At 32.8% G+C, this 18,907-nt stretch overlaps 1 protein-coding gene across 6 annotated transcripts in view; it reads right to left on the bottom strand.

Annotated features, from left to right (window-relative positions):
• Positions 1-18,907, bottom strand: part of LOC145690544 (1-acyl-sn-glycerol-3-phosphate acyltransferase alpha-like) — a 277,314-nt gene that overhangs the window by 50,074 nt on the left and 208,333 nt on the right. For all 6 annotated transcript variants that reach the window (XM_081765526.1, XM_081765523.1, XM_081765522.1 and 3 more), the window contains exons 3-4: positions 14,931-15,064; positions 7,934-8,115 (exon numbers count right to left, since the gene is read on the bottom strand). In XM_081765526.1, the coding sequence (XP_081621652.1) occupies positions 7,934-8,115; positions 14,931-15,064 (316 nt within the window). The remainder of the gene's footprint in view (positions 1-7,933; positions 8,116-14,930; positions 15,065-18,907) is intronic.

The raw sequence follows: 18,907 nt of genomic DNA, 5'->3' as shown, positions 1-18,907 counted from the left end.
ATCTACATCTATCTATCTACCTATCTAGCTATCAATATATATATATATATATATATATATATATATATATATATATATATATATATATATCGATATTTAATTCACCTTTAACTATGTTGTACAAAATGGCTTCGTCATATCTTAATAAACGTAACAACTGAAAAAGTATACGGAATAAAGTACATATACAAATAATTCTTAGAGGTGTAGTTAAAGTTCGTGTAGAGTACTCCCTAATTGAAGTAATTATTTTAAATATCTAATTAAACATTAATTAATTCTGTATAGGAGTTTTAGTGATTCTATACAGAGTTTGATTTAGTGTTAAATGTTTTAGCACAAATTCAATCAAAAACCTAGTCATTTATTAATTCTTGAATACTATAGAGATTATTATTAAAAGAAGTTCTTTCAACTTTTTCTTAAAAGCCGACATTTTTAACTGGTAGGTGTTTTTATAACTGGCTAAATAATTTAATTTCTGTGAATGTCATTTTTTTCTCTGATAATCTAACCAAATTCACATGGATGTTCATATATGTAGCCTAGTATGGTACTGTGACGTGCCGATTTCATTGTAAACTTGTTTGCATATCAATATTTTAATGCAGGTGGATCTGCATATCAAAACTCCCTATGAATATTTATTGATAAGTAGGTGACTCTCAGTCCATTTCTTCACAGGAGTATGTGTAGCAGAAATCAATGTTGTTTTGCACAGGAAGAAGATATTCATTTTCCACATCAATTGGTATTTATGGACTTGAAGAACTAAAAGCTTTTGGTTCTACAAACTTTTGCAACATATTTCTTATCCATCCGATCCTATTATGAAGAAAGAAATGGACTGAGAGGAGTATCAGTCTCAAGTTCAGTCAGAAAAGTTTCTACTTCTGAAGCAAGTGCTTTAAAAAAGTGTTAGTTTAGAAATTAGTATTTTTGAAGTGCTAGGAACTTTCTTATCTTTCTTCACACCTTAAATATACAACAGAAGATATGGACAAATGTCAACGGCTCGTTGGGAAACACTATTTTTCAAGCCATTCACTGAAAAAATTTCTGAGCCTCTACAAGAGTGTACTCAGCAAGGCGTAACAGAACTTATATAGAGCTCTTAGAAATTCTACAATTCTCGAGTTCGTTGCTTCAATTATAGTCTTAAATGCTTCATGCAAGTGAGTAATCCACCGCTTCCTATATTAATTATTAGTCATTGGGTGAGGTCTTGATGCCTGGCTTGAAGATGGGCAAAAATGCAAAGTTTACATTGGAACCATCCATTGAAATCTGAACTATCTTTTATAAGAGAGAAGGCGTCTTTTTGAAAGCGATTAAAAGATCAGAAGCTGCAGAATTTCCTAAAGACACCGATTCGAAATAACGCGTAACAGTTGCTTTTTCGCGGTACTCCACAATAGCACATTTACGTCTTCTTCGACAATTGAATTAGTTTACTTCTAAAATATAGTTATAAACGATATTCTAAAGTATATGCTATTGTGTCACGTTGAAGATTCATTTTTAGACCAATCTCACTGTCCGGGAACACAAGTTTGATACCTGAACATCTTTAGCAGCAGTGCGTATTGGCGTGTCATTATACTTTGAATACATGATAGTAATTCTGCTTTCGTAATGTTATCTTTTACTAAGAATTCCTGTAAACTTATTTGTTTCGCTCTCGAACTCATTATCACTTACATTGTAGAATCCACATTTAAGTATGCAACTTCACCAGAAGTTTTGTACAGATGAGGTACAAATAGAATGACTTTCTTTTCTTGATTCACAGACATTAACCGTTCGTAATATTGTGATGGCGCGATCTCTACATATACTTTTTACCTTTCATGTGACTCGTTACCACTTGCCGTCCGATGTTGCTCAGCGACGGCACCAAGTATCAACATGCAAAATATTTTCGAACCCACATAACATCTGAATCTCTTGGATCAGTTTCCTTCATAAAATGTAACACGTGACAATGAACTGTCAGCACGAAGGAATCTCCTTTCCTAGTTTCAAAACCTAAGGATTTTGGCGATAAACAACATATTGAACAGCAACATATGAGTATGACGGAGATCCTGTTTATGATATTTTTCCTGCAGTAAAAGTATGAATATGTAAACATTAAAACAGAATTGCATCATAAAACTTCGTTATTCCCACACTGTACTAGAAGCAAGTTAATATTATTTTACGATAATTTGAACCACAAATTCTAATGGTCCTTTCTTTTCTTTCATTTCACTGCAAATTGTTAAATAAAGAAATACAGTATTTGATACATATTTCTGAATATGAATGGTAGAAGAGGTGTGACAATGTAAACACACACTCCAACTCCCAGAACAATTTTTGTATCCTCTCTGAAATGCTGTATTCCAGTTACAAAATATTTTTTGGACGTCTTGTCTGAAAAAGTCCTATTTTATAAAGCTTTGAACATCTCGGCATTGAAAAAGTATACAATAATTTGGCTCAAAGAATGATTAAAAACAAAAAGAGAATGAAACTTTATTTGAACTCGTGTACCATAAATATTGTTCATAAGTTGCTGCATCATTTTAAATGTCAAACTAATTTTAAAATGGGAATAACCAATATATTAAATTTGAGACACACCATCTTTAATAAATCATTACGAATATACGGGAAATATGTACCTATAAATGTATAAATATGTACCTATAAATGTATAACAATTTTTAAATATTGCATTATATGCACGAAGTAGAAAGTATATTTTCGTATCTATAAACATATCTCAAATTTAAAAATCAAGAGTCTGATGAAATTAATCCGGTTATCCACTGAGTACAACCTAATGCATACGCTGGTATGTAACTTTATCAGTAGTTTTGATAAACTCATAAGTACTTCCGAAATAAACCTCCTTGCTACTTATAATACATTACAATGAAGCTCTACTACGAGTACTCGTATTCCAAAATCCTTTCATTTGTTTGATAAGCTTCCTTCACTTAATGTAGGAAATCATCATCATCATCATCATAGGTATTCTGCCTTTATTGGCAGGTCACTTGCCGCAGCTGAGAAACTTCCAGGCTCCACGGTCCTCCGCTAACTTCTTCGTCTTCGCGTATGATCTTTCTGTTTTTATATCATCCATTAATTGTAATCTCCTTCGCCCCCTCCCTCTCTTTCCCGACACCATACCTTCTAGGACGTCCCTCATGATACAATCTCTTCTTAGGCAATGTCCCAACCAGTTTCTCTTCCTCTTCCTAATAATATCTAAAAGTGTTCTTTTCTCACCCACCATTTCTAACACTCTCTCATTCGTTTTCCGCTCGATCCAACTAATTCTTTCCATTCTTCTCCACGCCCACATTTCGAAGGCTTCCAGTCGATTTTCATCACCTTTACGTAATGTCCACGTTTCTGCCCCATACAGTACAACACTCCACACGAAGCATTTTATGAGTCTTTTTCTCAACTCTTTATTCAAGGTTCCACAAAACAGACTTTTCTTCCTCCTAAAGGCTTCTTTCGCCATTCCTATACTTGCTTTTATTTCACGTTGGCACTTCATGTTATTACTAAGAATACTACCCAGATATCGAAAGCTATTCACTTGTTCTATTTTCTCCCCTCCTACTTTTATATTTGACACCGACACCTTCGTTCCAATCACCAATAATGCAGGAAAGGAAACTTGATAAAACGATAGAAAAGCGAGAACGGAAATGGAAAATGGTCGAAATTATTTGTGCGCCGAAAATTAATTGACCTATCTGCATTTTGTGGATGATTCACCAATATTTCATTGCACAAGCGAAGCAAGAGATAATGCTCAGAACTAAATAAGAAAAGTTCGTTACACATTATTAGTGGAAAACACAAATTAGATTCTAAGTAAGAAATTGCCAATTAAAAAACAAACTCTCAACCTCATCTGAAATCGTTTTATTTTTATTTTAAATCTTTTTTACAAGAGGTGGATAAAAAGTAACGGCAATATTATAATTCGTTTTTAGCTTTATGCACAGAAGAACACCTGTTACATTCTTTCAATGTAATCGTCCCCTACTATCACCTTCTCCAACACGTGTGAAAGGCGTCGTACACCGTCAGCGCATCAATCTTTGTCGATGTCCCGCAAAAAACAGCCATTTGACACGGATGATGGTTTCTTTTGTGTCGTAGTGCTTCCCGCGAAGTGGTTCCTCCATTTTGGTTAAAACGTCGTTATGAAGTCCCTGAAAACATGGTTGTTCACTACGTCCACGCCCCACTTTAATTTTGATCCACGTACGTGTTTCGTCTTTCCGAAATATATTCTTATGGCGCTGTCACTTTATTCCTCCACTTTACAGCACTGCTGCTTTTGACTGAATAATACGTAGTCATTGTCACTTTCCACAGTTCATCGCCCCAGATTTCCTTGTCAACTTCGGAACTTTTGTAGTGATGAGACAAAGCCTTGTGAAGTGAGAGCAATATTGACGTTATTTTCTTATCCAACTTACGCAAAATCTCACTGTTAACAAGTCGAAATTCTCGATTCTTAGCAGAATTCCCTCGTTTTTCCCCTGTCTTCTCGAATTCCCTGACATTTCCATGTTTCCCGGAAACAATATATTTTCTTCTTTTTATAGTTCACGTCGTACGCACTTGAAAAAACATGAATCATATTTTTTTCTTTAAATTAATTCCCTACTAAGCAACAAGACAGTCCAAGTTCTGTACCAACATGGACCTTGCTGTAGCAACCGATGACGATACAAATACGGTGGTCATCGTTTTAAGTGTACGAATAACAGACTGAAATTTAATTGCAAATTTCCACTACTTAGAATAAATGCATAAGCGAAATGAAATGTCTTAAGTAATTGGCTTTCTTTGAAATGCTAATTGAAATATCCATTTCAGTTAAATGAAACTAAAAAGCGTATGTCAGTCCTTTTACGTATGATGATTTTTTGATTAATTTCACTTGATCAATGTTATGCTTTGTCGTTTTTAGGTGTTTTGAAAAGTCTTATGTTAGGGCATCGCTGTATTTGGTATCTCGAATATGTTCATTCATCCTATTGTATGTGCTCCATTTTTGTCATTCGTATATAAATATCTTGGCACGTATATGAGATTTCATAGATACCTGCAGAATTAAGCAGATCAGTGAAGAAAATTTTATAACCTGTTAAATTTTCTCTACGTTCTTTAGAGTCACTAATGCTATGTCAATATTACGCTTCCCAAAACTTTTGTAATTTGTTTGAAATAGAGTGAAATAAACGTATATCTATCTTATGATATCGTAATTTGTTTTAATACTGTCAGTTTTAAGTAAAACTGCTACCTGATATATATATATATATATATATATATATATATATATATATATATATATATATATATATATATATATATATATATATATATATATATTTATATTTTTAAATGTTAGTCCTGTAAGAAAAGTGAGGCAAGTTTTTTTTTTTTTTTTTTTTTTGTTTTTGTTTTTGTCTGCTACTTTACGAATCAACTTGTCTCTGACTAAACCAAGCACATATTCGTGTTAGTTGATTGAGTTTGAGTTAACATCCCTCTTCAGGCTATGTAAGACATGAGGAAGCACAGTTTAGGCGGCCGCACATTGACTAGAAACACAGGACACTCAAACCCAGGGAGATGGATGCAGGAGAAAATCCTGAAAAGGCCTGAGTGCGTTGACTGTGTGTCTCAATCACAACGTTGGAAAGGTCTTTTTCTAACATGTGTTCGAGTGAATATGCTGTTCGAGGCTTTATTGCATTGCTAACGGTACTGTACCTCGACTCGGGTGTCCTATTCTCTGGTCAATGTACGGCCGGCTTTAACGTGGGATCCGAATCATATAAGCTCTCAATGTCTCCTGCGGTAAATACATGAATACTAACCATTTAGTAACGAGAGAGCTCTCAGCACATGTTCGGGAATGAAAGAACACGCTCGAGTTTGAATTGTTGCAGGACTTATCACCATAGTGCTATACAGTACAATGCCAGGAATTAAATTGATACGCCTCATGTTACCTGAGTGTGAATGTAATTGAATACCTCTTCTTTATTTCTTTCGTTTTTTTTAAACCTCAACTCTTTCTAAGGGGGTCCTTAATTAGTTTTCGCCGCTTTTCTAAATTATGTATATAATATAATTTGCTTTTCTATTCCACAAAAGAACTGGAGAGCTGCAATGCCGTAGTCGATAAGGTGTCTACCTATCCACTGGACAGCCCACATTCGATCTTCGGTGAAAGCGGGACATTTACCCACTGTATCCTCTTTGCAGGGGTTCATCTAGCCTCTGTAAAACGGATACCTGCCAGCAAAAACGGCCGGAATATTGTGCTCACTCATCACTTCCAGTATGTGCCCAAGTCATGAAGACATGAAGTTTTAACTTCACAATGTTAATGCACCATCTTGACTAGTCACAAGTGGGAACACCTTTTATCTTTCACAAAAGCATTGATTTAATCTTCAAAATCCACGTTATGTAAACAAGTATTTATTTGTTAGCCATCTGAAAAAAATCTATATATTTGCCCTGATTACAGTTGCGGATGTCGAACTAGTTTACATTCCCTGCGGTTACTTTCCTGTAAATTTATTATTGTGTCGGTAAAGCCTACGAAGCTTAAACTAGTTATTTCCTATTTGAAATCAATCTTTAGTCCCCGCACAAATTTTATGTAATCAAGTAAATTAACATTGAAACTCATTATCTAAATTTGTAGACAAAGAAAGTATCGTCAACATAATGGTAATATCTACTCAATTCTGATTCTGTGCAATCTAAAATTTTAGTTTCGAGATGGTTAAAGATTGTATTTATCAAAAATGGAAGAATATTAAATACGATATATAAAGAAGAAAAATGAAACTTGGATCAACGAATTAAAGGAATGACAAATTAAAGTAGAATATCTTTGAAGTTAATTTTCAGCCATCTCTTCAGTTTTCATTAGGCTTGTTTAATAAGGAAAAGCTGGTTGATGATTCTTTGCAAAAGACAGAAAAATTCACCATCCAAATAAGGGAAACGTGGTTTTTCGCTACTATGAGTCCATGTGGTTGTTCTTTTGAATTCCACCTTTTCTTCCTGGAATTCCCGATTTACCTGGTATTTTCAATTGCTCGATTCATGGCACAGCAAAAAATTGAGCACATGGGACTTTTTGGCGCACATACTCCAAATGTCATTGATTTGCAAACATTTTAGAAAATTCCATTTTTAACGGTTATGGAAAGTTAGGCAAACTCAATATGCCTGACGCAGGAAAAATACTTTTTAAAAATTGTAGATGTATGATCACAGAATTTAGTATATGGTGCTTTTAGGGGGGGGGGAGACAGGGAGGTACACAAAATATGACATTCACTCATTTCCATGAATTTGGAAATTCCACCAAGGAAGAACGGAGGGAAAAATTTAATAAGAGTTTTTATTTATTTTATTTATTTACTTTTTTATTTTTATTTATTTACTTATTTATTTATTTTTGGTTGAATCTGCAATTAACTTCACAAATTCAATATGGAAAACATGGAGAAAGGGAATGTAAATATTGTCGCAAGTAACATGAGACGTCATTTATTAGATAACTCGTTGATATTAGCTCTTATATCTATCTTATGATATCGTAATTTGTTTTAATACTGTCAGTTTTAAGTAAAACTGCTACCTGATATATATATATATATATATATATATATATATATACAGGTAGCAGTTTTACTTAAAACTGACAGTATTAAAACAAATTACGATATCATAAGATAGATATAAGAGCTAATATCAACGAGTTATCTAGTACAGTGAGCAATGACTAGCATTTAGATATGATTTCATTTTTTGCTGCAAAAGTACGATTTTGTTGAATAGGAATGTACATTTACATTAAATAAAAATGAATATGTACCTTCTTAGTTCTCATTAGTTCCGCTGTGTGGTTTAGCTGTGCTTGGGCCTTCTTACTGTTTCCCCTATCAATAAAAACGACTCCTGCTAACCATGCTGCTATTCCAAAAGGCCATACATAAAACACTTCCTTCCTAGCTACAGCAGCACATTTATCCATTACATGCCAGAAGTCAAACATACCTAGGGGAAAGAGTAATAATTATTAATTTATACTTGTTTTACTAACTGCTTAAATTCAAAGTTTGCTCAAGTAATTAATAACCTATAGAATTACACAGGTCGATTTATTGATTACCCTTAATTAGAATTCACACAACTATAAAAGTAGATGAATATTATCTGCATTAAGCGAAAAGATTTCGAGTATTAAAATCTTCGCTTGACAACTGACATTATTTGCTGAAAAAAAAAAAAAACTTGAATAAAGCACAAACTTTTATGAATTTCTACTGAAAATATATTTCAAAATTCAGCGGGAATCATAGTTGGAGAGAGAGATTTTACATAAGTGATGAATCATATCAGGATATGTTTCCGTCGCTGTTAATGAGATCTCAATATCAATTACATATCAAGGAGAAAAAAAAATATTTTATCATTCTCAATATTAGAAATAAATATAACATAACAATGAAGGCCACATTAAAAAGTCTAGTAAGGAAAATATATTTTTTAGTGTGTTGTACTGTCTAACAGATAACAAAGTTAAAATTGTATCTTAAATATTGTCACTGATATATCATTATAAAAACATCATAATTTTCTTCCTCTTCTCTTTATTTCTCACATCTTCTCTTGCTATTACAACACTTCATACAGATCATTCACTTCATTTCATTTACTTTTTGTAACATGTTATGTTTACTTGTATCGCACGAAGGAAGTTGGTTGCTAGGGAGATATACCTTATCGATCGATTTGTTGTACTACCTAAACATATTGTCAAACTTCTCCACCCATAAAGTCAATCTCAAAAAATACAAAGAGAGTAATTCTCTTAGCTCAACCAGTATTCATGGAACTTTATGTTAAACAAAACATTGCTTTTTCTCGTTGTTTGTCGATGAGAACTAAATTATAAATTCATAGAAATAAACTAAAGTACATTTCAATAAAGTAAATTACTAAATCCTTGTTTTATTTTTATTTTGTATTTCGTTTTGTGTTTTACTTTTAACGATTGCTTACATGTCCTTTCGGGTTGAAAACATGCGCATATTAATCGAATCTAATTTAAAAATGGCACTTCATAAACCCAAAGGCCCCTTCAAGAGAAGCAAGTTTGAGACGATTTAATTAATTTCAATCGTCTTTCGATAGCAGATAGATATACTTGTTAAATATATTTTGAAACCTTAACGTAAGAAAGTACAGGAGACAAAATTTCAACTTTAATTCAAACAATATATGACCAATAAACTGTAAACAAATTTTGCAAAGAAAGGTGTTAGATCGCCAGTTGGCTACAGCATTAGTAAGGTGAATACAAGACGTGCCTATCAAGGGTTCGAGTCTATGTAGAGCATGGTTGTTTGGTTGTCATTATTTTACTTTTTTATTTCATATGGTTAGGGACAGGAAAATTTCATTTAAACGATAACACCGAAAAATCATAGACTGATTGAAAACAATGTGTAAATTATAATCAATGAAGTTGTTTGTTTTCTTTAATAAAACAGAACTGCTCGAAGTGTCCCTTCAACAGGTTTAGATTACATTGTCTTCGCTGTGATGTTTCTCATATCTTGGACAGTTTTCTTCCTAAGAAGAATCTACTCAAAACATTTACTGAACTGTCGATCAGCACGAGTAAAAAAAAAACCTTCCTGTAGGTAGCTTATGAAATTTCAATTTCAATTTATTAAAGACCGAGTTAAGGCTTGTGCCTTATCTTTCACTCACTCTACTACATAATTACATTGTCAACAATAACAAATAAAGAATAAAATAGAAAATTACCGAATATAGCAAGAACATTGAAAAGAGAACACATTTAAAAATACAATTCAAAACACAATTCAAAATACAAAATGATAATAATAATAACAGTAATGACCATGTGCTAGATAAAATATACACCGAAATAAGTATTGAAGTAGTCGTGCTGGTAAGTCTGAGAAAAAAAGTAATTTTTGAGTTGATTTTTAAACATGACTTTCGAATATCTTCTGGAAGATCATTCCACAATTTCACGGCTGTGGCAGTGAATGGGTTTGACAGTACTAGTTTTATGCCTCGGCAGAAAAAGTAGTGACATTTCGTTACTCCTAGTGTTGAGTTGATGAGATTCGTACTGATATTGAAAACGAGACCTAAGGTACTCTGATTTTTTACTTATTAATGTCTTAAATAAAGTTGTAAGTATATAATATCTCCGTCGTACTTTCAATTTCATCCAATTTAACTTTTCAAAGTAGCTAGTTAAATGAGCCGAATATTTCAAGTTAAATATGTAACGGACGCAGGCATTTTGAACTCTTTGCAGTCTATTCGACAGATGGTCGCTCAAATCTAAATAAACTGTATTGCAGTATTCTATTATACAAAGTACTAAGCTTTCCACTAGTTTCCTTTTTTATGGCGATAGGTAGAATTTTTTTTTCAGTCTACTTAGGGAATGAAGAGAGGCAAAAGCTTTTCTGCATATATAGTCAACGTAACTTTCCCAGTTCAAATGTTTATCAAAAAAGAGACCTATTTTTTTTACTTTATCGACAACCGGGTATTATTACGTTATTTACAGATAAGTTGGGGATACCTATAAGTCCGTTTTTGACATAATTCTCCTGAGTCCAATTAAAATACCGTACGAATTATTTGGTTTGATTTCGAGTGCATTTTCTTTTGACCACATCTCGATGCTCTGCAAATCGTAATTTAATTTTGTTAATGCTGCTCGAAAATTTGATGGAGGCATAAGTTGGACGTCATCCGCATATAGATGATATTTTGCATGGCTTATAGCTTTTGGAAGATTTTAAGTATATAATAGAAGAAGAGAGGACCAAGTACTGTATCTTGTGGTACCCCTTGTTGTAAATATATCCATTGAGATGACTCTTCATCTGTCATTACTGCTTGCTTACGATTGAACAAATATGAGCGAATACAAGTAATAGCGTTTGAGAAGAAGTTAAGGTAAGAACTTAGTTTCGCTAATAATATATCAAAGACAAGTCTTTTGAAAAATCTAAAAATACCATACTTGTTATTCTTCTTTCATCAATTGCTTCTCTTATATCATTGGATACTTTGATTAGAGATGGTGTTTTCTGAATCCAGATTGAAAACAATTCATTAGACTATTTTCTAGTAAGAAACTTGTTATCTGCTCGTGAATATTATATTCTAAAATTTTTGATACTCCTGATGTTATATCCATAGTTCTATAATTTGAATGTAAATGAAGAGGACGTTTCGCTATGGGCTTTACAAAAGCGGCTTTCCATTATTCAGGAAATATGCCTGTACTAATACTTATGTTACATATGTCACATATGGGGTATATAATGTGCTGCAAAATCTTTTTTATCATAAGAATTGATATTTCATCGGGTCTGCTAGCGTTTGATTTCATTTTTGCGATTGCTGACTCAATCTGACTTACACTGACATCAAAGAAGCTAAATGATGGTGTTGTGTCATTTTTGTTCTGCTTAATTCGATTTATTATATTTCTTTTTACGTTCAGGTCTAAATTAGGAATATTGCAGAAATATTTATTAAGATCATTGAAGTTTAGCCCAGGGGAAATGTTTTGTTTGGTTTCAGTCCTATACCTAAATAAATTCAATTTACTCCAAAGCTGTTTGGGATCTTTGATGGAGTTAAACAAATCGCTAGCAAATTTAATCTTTGCTTTTATTAATTGTGTACAACTATTTCTTATAATTTTATATTGTTGATGAAGGTAATTTGCATTTTGAGGGTCAAGAAGTCTCTGCTGCTTATTTTTTATATATAATGAGTCACGTCGTTTCATTAGAGAAAGTACTTCGGAATTAATCCAAGGGGATGGTGATCTGTGTACACGCTTCTTTTTTAGAGGGGCATGTTTATTACCGGTATATAATTCCAGTATTAATTCCTCCAACTCTACGATCGCCTGTTTAAAATTAGCAGCATGGTCGATCGTATGTTAAAAAGGTGTTCGGGGTAATTCGCTTGGCATTCTGCTACGTTACTCAAAATTCCTATTATTGTTTTTTTTATCATTTCTTTCAGACCTGATTTAAATTTACAATAGGACGCTTGGTTTTATTTTTTTAATGCAATAAACAGAGCCAGGGATTGGTACTCCAGCTAGTGCATAAGATAAAGTTGATATCTTCATTTCTATTTGCACCATTACGTTATGAAATCGTGCAACATGTTTCGAAAGGAGAGGTTTTTCTTTCACGTATTAATTTATTTATTTTATTTCAAGTACGATTAGGAACAATTACAAGCATACTTGAAGAATGAAAGTATCTCTATTAATATTGCTTAATTTTCTTCTGCAGACAAACTAGATCAAAATGACAATTGAAGAATCTGTATCTTTTTTTCACTTAACACATGAGCAAAATAGTTGATACATTAGACGAATGATTTCAAGTGCCAACATATCCTGAATTTCTTAACATATTTTAATGTTATTTTCATATCATGTGTTTCGTATATTTATCAAGTCCATACGGTATTATGGTAAAAGTGGGTACACGAAAAGTATATGTTTATAGAATATGTAAATCCCTACCAATAAAAATTCGATTCAAATAGGTTTTCGAATGGAAGATAGTTTTGGTAGCTTTGAAAGTAAGGGATGCCAAGTTAACGATTGGTTGCCCAGAAAGGACCAAAATGTCTTTTTGTAAACCTCCTATCAAGATTTTGAAATTTTAGGTAGCTTTAATAAACAAATATATATTGCAGTTTACTATCTGACGCTCTATATAGACATGCAATTATGATATTTATACCTTGTTTGTTAATTTCAACAACAGGATGTTCGAAAATTCCGTCGTATTTTGCACGTTTTAAACACTCAAACCGTTTTCAGAAAAGTATTAATGTGCCGCAAGTATTAACACTATCATCGTTAACAAATGTATCTCAGGAAGATTTTACATTTCTTGCCTGAATATTCCTTCGAGGAAAACACAGTTTGTGTATGACATTCTTAAGTAAGTCAAGAATATACCATGTTGTATCTTATAAAAGTAATTTGCAATATAAAAATTATTTAAGATACGCAAATCTATTTCGAGTTCTAACACTCCGAAGGACAAGTATCATGAAGATTAATACGACAAAGTTTGCTTTCAAAATAAACTTCTAATTCATCGATTTATTTCGCAAATATTCTAATGCTAAAAATGCAATACTTCTCCAAATCAAGTTATATTCTGCATTTAACGAACATTTATTAAGAAATTCGTTTTCAGCCAAATTCCAGTAACAAACAATAACAGAATATTCACATTATTACCTTCATGTCTAATATCAATGGGCAGTGGCGTATTTACGATTTTGTTTCGGGAGGGGCTTTGCTTAGTTTCGGGGGGGGGGGAACTTTGCCTGAAAATGTAAAAATTCTGCAAGATATTTCATATACTTCACTATAGTAAGTAAGATTTCGGGAGGGGCTTAAGCCCAGAGGCCCCCCCTCCCTAAATACGCCACTGTCAATGGGTAACTTTTAGAGAAATGATTTCAAGTGCCAATTCAATATTTTATATATTTTCACTATCATTGTTTCAAACTTATCTCAGGAGCATTTTTAATTCCTTGCACGAACATGCCTTCAAGGAAGACGAATTTATAGATGAAATATAAAAGAATATTTTATTATTATTACTTTATTGTTAAAACGAAGTAGAGAATCTATTTTGGTTTCAAATTCGTTTCGCGGTATCTTTTGGTGTTCTTAGGTGTCCAAACGTGTTCATGAACTTAATCTTACATTTCTTACTTAGAGCTCTTATTTTACTGACCTTAAATTTAAAATAAATAAATAAATAAATAAAACAACATAATGTACGCGTGTATTCATTTCATTAATCATAATTGGAATAAAGGAAACTTATTAAAATGTAACCCTTATTATTTTTTTGTATTTTTTTTCAAGTAGCTACAGTGTCTAAATTTAAGCTTCTTCATTGTATGAGTTGATAGCTTCATTTGAACATGTACATAAACCACACACTAGTAATTGATTCTCCATTGTGTACTAATATAACCTCTACCCCTCGCAAAAAAAATCTGGTTTAGGATCTTAGTATTGAACACCTAATTAAGTAGTTCAATTTGTTGGATGGAAGTTTAGCCTCCCTTTTAGCACCAAGGCTATATGAGATCTACAGTTGAACGTGGGATCCAAACCATATGACCTCCACCGGGAATCAAATCAGATGGTGCGTACGCAAACCATATAGATATGAAGAAGTTTAATTAATTAGCTTAGTTGTGCATATAATACTCTTTGTTCTTAGCTCAATACCTGGATGAATCATTTTCAAGTTTTCCTAAAGTTATTGAGCTGAGCAAGTCAAGCTCTTCATGGTTCACTTTTGCGATTTTTGTCCCAAAACTCCTTTGAGATTTTGTGTGTATTCATCACCAAATTTGGTATAATGTTGGAAGCTAGCAAAAGAATGCTCTTGCGGTGAGATCTTTTTTCGATCGAAAGTGTTGTTGACAAATAGTGACTAAAAAGCTGTTCCATATACTTAACACTGGAATGTGTATATCGTTATCTTTTTTGTTGCACCTATCAGTTTCTCTTCCATTATATGCATATCAGAAAAAAAGTATATATCAACTACAACTAAGTTCTGACTATTACCTAGGTAAAATACCTTCAGTAGCACACAATCACTTTCCTTTCTGTACTTGCACATGTTTCAAAATATTTATAATTTTATCCATTTTCTATTCATTAATTTGGTTTTCTCCTTTGAAAAGAAATCAGGTGCTGTGATTATTGCATTATGAAAATATGCTAAGGAACTTACCAAGTATATCCAACGACGATTGATGATTCGCGATTATAACAAACCCTTTATCTTCAGCTAAGATTTCTCCTCCCCGTAACTCCCATCGTATTCCCAAAAGTTTTGAGATATGTTTAAGCACCGTAGATATATAACTGAAAAGAAAAAAAATATGTAAAATATCACGATCATTTTTTATGCTGTTTGATTAGGTTAATGTATTTTTAATTCCTAAAATTAGTATCAGAGTGGCGTTTCTTTTCTTTTCAATCACCAGCCAATTCCAATATTCTCCAACTTTTTACCTCACAATCCTATTATGAACTCAACCTTTTCTGCTGGGCGAACTCAAACCCTGGTTCCCACCTATCAAGCTGTGCCATTTACGGGTCTCCGCTATTGCGGTGAGTTACTTCGAAGAAAGCAAATCATTAAACTTTGTAGTGAGCTTCTGTATCTACCAAGAAGCATAAACCAACTTTTATATATATATATATATATATATATATATATATATATATATATATATATAACTTAGGACTTACGAGGAAATTAATTCAAGTGTGACACGAAATTGTGGACGAGTTTTTGAGCAAACGAGTGTTTTTGTGCACAATTAATCCCATTAGAGGGAAAAACTCTCGATCTCAACCGTTCCGGAGATATGGAGGAATAAGGGAAAGGTTGGTGCTCCGATATTTTGCGAATTTTCGGTTATGTTGCGATTAAATAGGTTTGAAAATTGCATTGAAACGTTAAGAAAGATGCACCAGGGTGGAACGCCTTTTATACTGTATATCATACAGTTCCGATCGGTTAATAATTATCGATCGGTCAATAATTATAATTGTAGAGATTATAAATATTTGGAAAGTTCGGACGACCACCATTTTTTACATTTTTCATCCTATTTGACTGATGATACTTTTATTCGATTCAGAGTACCAAGAAACCTGAGCATAGATACCTGACACGCCTATTTCAGGCAACAATAGAACTCTGGCATTTTCGTCTTCCCAGTCCACAACATTCTTCCCCTAGATTTTTTTTTACGGACTCTTCGGTTTTGTAACCCTCATGTCTAAGGTGACGTATTACTACATTTTCGTGGATGAAGGAATTATTCATTTTTAAAAGACTCTTTTACTTGTACTAACGCTACATATTCAAAAATTCACAAAATATCGGAGCACCAGCCTTCCCCTTATTCCTCTATATCTCCGGAACGGTTGAGATCGAGGGTTTTTCCCTCTAATGAATTTAATTAGTGTACGCAAAACCACTTCGTTTGCGCATGAATTCGTCTACAATTTCGTGTCATACTTGAATCGGTTTCCTCGATAGTGTTTAAATTTTCCGTTGGATGATTTCAGTGTTCTAGCAGCTGTTGTTTTTCCTCATAAATGTATACTTTTCATATGTCAAAGTTTTAATCACTAAGTATTCTTATCTTCAATTCTAGAATTTCGAGGTTCCTATCATTTCATCTGTATTTAGTTTTCTGTACTGATAAGTAGGGGACAACTCTGTAATGTAATGAGAGTTCTACAGTTTGAGTTTCTTCCACCGATGAAGATGGAAGTTGTTCGTTGAAACAGCTTGCTAACTGAATAACACGACACTTTAGGTGAGTTTCTTAAACTCTTGAACACGAAGATATTTTAAAAAATCACTAAATGACAGAACCATTCGAGTATAGACCCCGAAGATTACGTTTTTAAACGCAGCGCCCATAGACAAGAAAAATGTTTTATTAAATACCTGAAAATTTTCTCTCCGATTCAGCGATGTCTTCTATCGTGTCTAAAGACGCGCTCCCTATTAAAAGCATTATCTTAAAACATATATTTGTGAATATCCTCTGAATCATGTAGTGCATCTTTAAATGTTTATGATAAGCTGTTACAATTTATACTAAGGTAAGGTCAGGTCTACTGATGGAAGTATATGTTATTTGGATCCTATTGTGGGCCCACATGCGACTTGAAAAGGGAATCAAATCCAGAAACAAAAGTCAAAATTTCCAGTATAGTATGGCAGACTACGATTCAACAGGATGATTCCGTTTTGTCAATTTTTGTTTAGGAAGCTATTTTTTGTTCAAGCATCAAAGCAGCTTTAGTACGAACAGTCAGTCAATAGTATTGGTGGGAATTGATGTGCCTGTCACTAAATTGTACTTTTATGTACTTTGTTACAATCAAGTAAATCCCTGCATGTGGTAGGTTAGTTTGTATATGCAGTTTTCTAAGTATGACAAATTCTACAAACTTTCAAGCCTCAACACACTTTAAGAATTCAAATTTTTTAAATAACTTATCACGACATAATAGAATATGTGACCAGGGAGAAAATTATTATCATCCAGTTATTCATCACAAACTTATTTGTATCTGTTACGATAATATATTAAATACACTGGGTGGGAAGTGCTATGAAATTTTGCACTTACGTCTCATTTCTGATTGTCAGGCAGATGGCCTGTGAAAACAAGATAAGGTACAGATTTCAAGATTTACTGTAAGAAGCTGTAGAAGTAGTTCATGTTACTAAGATATAACATTTTAGATTAAGATCAAAGAAAAGTTTTATGTAAGATTATTGGTGAGTGTAGAATTCAAGTACGAAACCTTAATTAATAAAGCACATATCAGAATGTGCTGTGCAATTCCTAAATACGGCTGCAGCTCAAGTGTGAACAACAAAATATTAGGTTAGAGAAGGTTTAACAATGTACAAGGTGTTTCAAAAGAACACCGACAAGGTTTGGGAGGTGATTCCTGACACCAAAATAAGACGAAAAGTATAGATCAACATGGGTGCAAAAATGATTCCTTTCGGAGTTATAGGCTGCCGAAAACATGAAAAAATGAACTTCGAAGGTCCATAGCTCCAAAACTATGGGACCTACCGTAGTCGGGTCAAGACTTCGGTTAGTAACTAGTATGTGCCCTATTCAAAATCCAAGTTTCAGAATCCTGTGGTACTTCCGCAACAATTTTTACAGAGGTAGTTTGTGAGTACTTCAGATTATATGCATGTAGTCAAACTCCGTCTATAAAAGTCGTTGCGTGAGTACCTTACGATTCTGAAATATGTATTTTTGGATAGGGCACATGTTAGTTTCTAAGTGAAGTCTTGACCCGACTACGGTAGGTCCCATAGTTTTGAAACTATGGATATTTAAACTTAATTTTTTGATGTTTCTGGCAGCCTATAACTCCGAAAGGAAACATTTGTGCACCCAGGTTGGTCTATACTTTTCATCTTATTTTGGTGTCAGGAATCACTCCCAAACTTGTCGGTGTTGTTTTGAAACACCCTGTATAATTGTAATCAGATAAAAACTTCTTTATACAAAATTTATAATTACTTTTCAGCGTACACAAATAATAATAATAATAATAATAATAATAATAATAATAATAATAATAATAATAATAATAATAATAATAATAATAATAATAATAACAGTATTAATAAATAAAATAAAATTATCGAGCGGTGCAAATGAATATGTTATTTATTTGTTTTTCGTGGATTCAAATAAACTATTCGGTAACTCTCTTTCCATCTGATGATCCTAAAATAAAAATTAGAGAAATTAGAGAAAAATTAGAGAAAATTAGCTAGTTTGAATGAGGAGATCCGAAACTTATCTTTTTTCTTTTCTTCTTACTTGCACAGTTCTTTTTTCCTTTCCTTTTCTGAAATTTTTGGAAAAGGACAATGAAAGCATATTTTAAACTGTTTTATTGTAAAACTTCTTACACTAATTTCCATTTGTTGTTGTTACTTTCTTACTAAATTTCCAATTTCCATTCTCAGTGAAGCACATGTCGGAATAAACTGTAAGTCTTGTCTTATGCAGTCTCGTGATGGAAAATAAACTATGATCAGAAAAGATATAAAAGAAAAAACATTCTTTCATCGTACTGGATAAGTTAAGATTATAAATACGTTAAATCTACTGTGCTGGTATCGAATGATACTCATAC

The sequence above is a fragment of the Thermobia domestica genome, chromosome 7 (assembly GCF_964235325.1).
Source record: "Thermobia domestica chromosome 7, izTheDome1.hap1.1, whole genome shotgun sequence".
In the NCBI taxonomy this organism is placed as follows: Eukaryota; Metazoa; Arthropoda; class Insecta; order Zygentoma; family Lepismatidae; genus Thermobia; species Thermobia domestica.
The sequence above is the reverse complement of the archived record's forward strand: the minus strand, read 5'-3'. Positions and strand labels throughout refer to the sequence as shown.